The sequence below is a fragment of the Alnus glutinosa genome, chromosome 13 (genome assembly GCF_958979055.1).
Source record: "Alnus glutinosa chromosome 13, dhAlnGlut1.1, whole genome shotgun sequence".
Classification (NCBI taxonomy): Eukaryota; Viridiplantae; Streptophyta; class Magnoliopsida; order Fagales; family Betulaceae; genus Alnus; species Alnus glutinosa.
The window spans coordinates 23,242,234-23,247,540 of NC_084898.1; the positions used below are offsets into that span (position 1 = coordinate 23,242,234).

The window sequence follows — 5,307 nt, forward strand, 5'->3', positions numbered from 1 at the left end:
TATTTTGGGAGAGAAGTGAATTGTTACAAGAAAGAAGACCAATATTCATACAACACATAAATTTATCTTATATCAAGTCTTTAAATGAAAAGTCTTGATATAAAATGTTACGGTACTATCATATGTTAAACCTTTTTTTTTTTGAATTAATCATATATTAAACCTATTTATAGTATATAAATCATTTATCTTATGACATTTATTCAATATTAGATTTTGCTATTTACATCTAATTTTTTTTTGGCAATGTGTATTGAATATATGAAAATAAGATAATGTAAAATGTTTAAGATATTCTACTATTTTTTTTAAAAAAATAAAAATAAATAAATTAATCGTTGTTTTTATATTACACTGTTAAAAGTTTGTAATATTAATATTAATCATTTTTTAAATTATAATAAAATATAATAAATACAACGGTAAATTAATAAAAATGATAAATAATTATCCCAACTACCATGGGCCCGCAACGGAAGCTACTACTTGTAATCTAACGGTCCGTAGACCGTTCCTTCGAATCGCTCTACACAGAAATGACCCTTGGATCACCACCACTTCCCGTTATCCACTTTACAGCTTAATTTCCGATAGTGAGGAGAGAGAGAGAGGGCATTCATGGACCTTAGAGTTTCTTGCACTACCTGCACTTCTGTGTACAGGAGACCGGTACTTAACCGGCGACTTTCTCCGCCGAAGAGCTATAACAATTACCGCTTCAGCTCCTTGAAATGTCGCCGCAAAATAACGTCAGAGCTGCAAGCGCCGGTGGGAGTCACCGTTCCATCCGGTAGCAGCCACTCTCCGTCGATCCCTTCCCATAGAGTCACCGTTCACGACCGACAGCGTGGAGTGGTTCACCAGTTCCTCGTTCCCGAGGTACCAAGAATTTTTTTGGTTCAATTTTGAGTTTGGAGCATGAAGTAAAATTTTGCTGATACTCTTACATATACATATTCTTGCGAGTAATTTTGAGTTACAGTTTGGATGATTGGATTGTGAAATTTGAAAATGCAGGACCAGTATATATTGCACACTGCTGAATCTCAGAACATCTCCCTTCCTTTCGCTTGCAGGCATGGTACTGCTTTCTAATTCATTCATGATTTCTCTTGATAATGATGTTGTTAGAGCGATAATTATACGATTGAATTTGTCGCTCTTGAGGTAAGAGACAATTTGTCCTGAGATTAGAGCAGAGGGCGCGCATCTCTATGGATTTTATCATTAATTATGATATTAGAGCAAGCGTCAGTCTTTATGCCAGTTTTGGCAGTGTTGATTATTGGCTGCAGATATTAAGATTACGTTGTTAATGTGTTGTGGAGGGTGTTTTTTGTTTTTGGTTTGAAAATGTGTTCCGATGACGTAAATGTGAAAATATTTATATTTTTAAGAGGGTTTTGTGTTTGAATTGTTTGTTAATGTTTTTGTTTTGAGAAGAAAAAACAAAAGACAAAAAACAAGAATGTTAACAATCGGAGCTTAGATTTCTTGCTTTGGGATAACTGATAATTTATGGTGATACCAAAGCAGAGAGTGCGCATATTTGTTCCTTCTATTATTTATCATGTTATCAGAGTAGATGTTCATTGTTTGCCATTTTTAGCGTAGTGTGGATTTATTGGCTGCAGCTGTATAAGTTTTGGCAGGGTCAAAAAACTTGTGAGACCTATTGCTTCTCCTTGGCAGGGAAGCCGCCAGGGCAACGGACTAGAAAGAAATATGCACCGATTTCATGTGTTGGGCAAGTAACCTATACATTTTTGTCGATGATGAGAATGTGGCTTTAGGGCTTAAGTACGCATTTGAAACAGATAAAAAGGGTATGCCTAATAAGGGTACATACTAATATAGATTAGTTGTGGGATACATTTAGTTGAGGTTTGAACTTTGACTATCTATACCAGCATAAGATGCAGTAGAATATTCAGAAAGTCGTGTGATGATATTACATTTGAGTGTCCTCAGCCTAGACTAGTGATGCCAGTCTGCTATTTATACTTTTTGTCTCCATTTTTCCTTTGATACTTTATAATAGTGAAGTGTATTTGGTATTCCAACAGTTACCAAAGAAAATTGAAAAGACTATTAAAATAGGGCTTGTCTCATAACTGGATAAACTTGCCGTTTCAGAAAAGCTTTCATTATGTGGCAGGTTGTTGTACTAGCTGTGCTGTACGTGTAAAATCTGGACAACTTAGACAGCCTGAAGCGCTAGGAATTTCTGCAGAATTGAAATCAAAGGTATGCACAACTACCTTCATTTTAATATGGATAACAATTTATTATTTTCTTGCAGGTTTCATATAGTGACCATGAACACGGGGCTCAGCTCTGAATTTTTTTTTTTCTCTTAAAATGCATATCTTTGTGTTTGTGGTTGGTAAATCAAATGCTAACTCGTACATTATGATTTGGGGCTAGTAGCGAAGATTGATCAATTTGACAAATAACTTTATCCTGAGGTTCAGTTTGGTGGCTGATATGATTTAGGAAACAAAAAGAAATCAAAATTTTGTTTCTTAGAAATTTCATTATTGAGACCCTGGTTAACTGAAAATTCCACTAATCGAGCATGACAGAACTATTTAGTTTGATGATTTAAGTTCTTGCTTTGCAAAAAGAAAAAGAAAAAGAAAAAAACTGAAGAAGAAAAGAAAAAGACAACATAAGAACAAATTTTCCCCTTCTATCTCAATTTTTTTCTCAGTGATAAAAAAGGAGGTCAAAGATTTGTCTATATTTATCATTTTGGTCAATCTCACACATGTAATTGACATATAGGGTGCTTATTTACACTTCTTTTGGCAAAGATTTTGGCTTCCTTTATCCTTCTAGATATTCTCCCACCATTTATTTTGGTCATGAACCCTAGAGAAGTAATCATAGAAAAGAAAACGACATGCATTAGACTCAGCCTAACTGTAGCAATCACAAAGTGAATCCATATAAGTTAACCAAACAAATGGAGACTTTGACAAAGGATGCATGTGATTGCTTTTAAATGATCCTTCTAAACTAGCCTGATATATTGGAAAACGCGTGTTTAACGTGACCGATTCAACCAAGGTCATAACTCTTGTGATGCCATTCCATGTCCTGTATTGGACGGGAGGTAACTCTTTTTTTTTTTAACCCTTTTTGAAGACCTTCTCCTGCATGAAACTATAACTGCAGAAACGCATGCGGTTAACTGTGTACCTGTGAATTCACTAGATGTTAAAGTGCAGCTATATGCTTTTTCATATATCTTTTTCGTTTTTCCTTTGAAAAAATTTATTCAATTTAAGTTTGTCTTCTCTGCAATGCAGGGGTATGCACTACTCTGTGTGGGTTTCCCATCATCTGACCTTGAAGTGGAAACACAAGACGAGGATGAGGTAAGATAAGTAGTTGTAGCTGTTTTATTAGATAGAATGCTAACAGCATGTTTGGAGATCAAATAGAATTGAAGTTATTGCTGAGATATTTAAAATATGTGAAATAAGTCCTTGGTGATTGTGATTTTATGTTGTATAAACATTGGCATTTGGTTCTATAATTAAATGAAGTGATGTTGATTCAGTTCCCTGTCTCTATATTCTTCTAGGATTTTATTCTGGAGGATGGTCTTGTGCACTGTTCATTTTATGTGCGGGAATTCTCACCCTTTTCTGTAGGATATTGTTGAGTTTTTCTTGAAATCCTTTTACCCCGGTGGTTAGATTATGTCGTCTTGGCATCATTTGGGGTCTAGAAGCTTGAGAGAGCTTTTCCCCTTCAGATGGAATATCACCACCTTGGTTCCATTCTTTGGATAGGAGGCATGAGAGGGAAAAAGGGGGAAGGAGGGGGGATACCATTTCATGGCAACTTAAATTTTTCTTTTTGTTTTTTATCTGAGTAATACAACAACATGTGTGAGATTGGCTTCAGTTTATTATTATGGAACTATTCTAATATTTATTTTTTGTTATTTAATTTGAAACACTGGTATATACAGGTATATTGGCTTCAGTTTGGAAGATATTTCGCCCGAGGACCAGTAGTAAGTTCCTATTCCTCTAAAACTCGCCACAATTACGACAATTTAATGAGCAAAAGTGGAGGAGGACAGAAGCTAATAAAAGAAAAAGTAAAAAAGAAAGCTTAGATAAACTTATTTCTTTAATTTGTTCAATATTGCAGGAGAGGGATGACTATGCATTGGAGTTGGCCATGGGTGATGAATAAAGCAATGTACAATATCAGTTTAGGTGTGAGCATCGATGGAGTGAAACATGTAGATTGCATTTTCCCCTCCCTTTTTTCCATTTTTCTTTTCATCTGTTTTTACCCATATCCCTGTATTTTTCAGCCCTTCGATATATTAATGAGTAAACATTCCACGCTATGTGTGGCATTTCATCATGGTAGTCTATAAAAGATGTTAATCAGAAGATCATGACCTGTGCATACACATTTCCTTTTGCCAAGTGACCTAATGCCCACAAGATATATTGACTTTGGTTTTGTTCGTCAACAAGAAATGTGGCTCTTTTAGTTGTCCATTTGACTTTGGCAAATTAGAGAAATGTGGCTCTTTTAGTTGTCCATTTGACTTCGTCAACAAGATATATTGTCTTTTTTTTTTTTTTTTTAAAAAGAATTAATACTAATATTACTTAATTATGGTTAAGATTTATTGTTTAAGTAATTAGAGAAATTAACTCAAATCTTAAATAATCTAATCTCAATTTATATGTTTATCTTATAGTATATTTATACATTCATATACAATTACAATAATACAAATGAAGTTATACAAGCTTATACGATCCTATATGAGTCGAGCTGAGTTTATACGAACCGATCCCAAATTTATATGAGTCTGAATTTTTTGTTGAAGCTTTGTTCGCTTAATAAATGAACCGATTTCGAGCTGAACTAATCCGAGCCGAACCCGAACATCTTTTTGAGTAGCTCTACTTGCTTATAGTCCTACTGGCAATGAAATAATGAAAATAGATTTCCTACGCACCTGGTCCTTGTATGCTAGAGAAAATTTTTAGTAACCTCGTTGTGAGTTCAGTTTTATATTCTTCATGATGATATGAATCTACCTCCTCATAAATATTAATATTTTGTTGAACTGGATATATATTTTTCCCTGAATACGTTTTCAAGCCCAGTCAACACAGCAGTATATGTCTTGAGCACAATCCATGAAGTTGAAGCATTCAGATTCCTTGAGCTATATGTTTATTTTTATCGAAACTTTACTTGATCTCTGATTTGTCACGTTTTTTTTCACTATCATATCTAAACTATCAAAATTTGCAATAT

At 34.3% G+C, this 5,307-nt stretch overlaps 1 protein-coding gene across 1 annotated transcript; it reads left to right on the forward strand.

The window, feature by feature from the left end:
* Positions 1 to 553: 553 nt before the first annotated feature.
* On the forward strand, positions 554 to 4,421 carry LOC133854454 (ferredoxin C 2, chloroplastic). The gene is made up of 6 exons (XM_062290671.1): positions 554 to 879; positions 1,018 to 1,081; positions 2,159 to 2,247; positions 3,315 to 3,383; positions 3,986 to 4,030; positions 4,171 to 4,421. The coding sequence occupies exons 1-6, from the start codon at positions 619 to 621 to the stop codon at positions 4,213 to 4,215; spliced, it is 573 nt and encodes a 190-aa protein (XP_062146655.1). The 5' UTR covers positions 554 to 618; the 3' UTR covers positions 4,216 to 4,421.
* Positions 4,422 to 5,307: the final 886 nt, after the last annotated feature.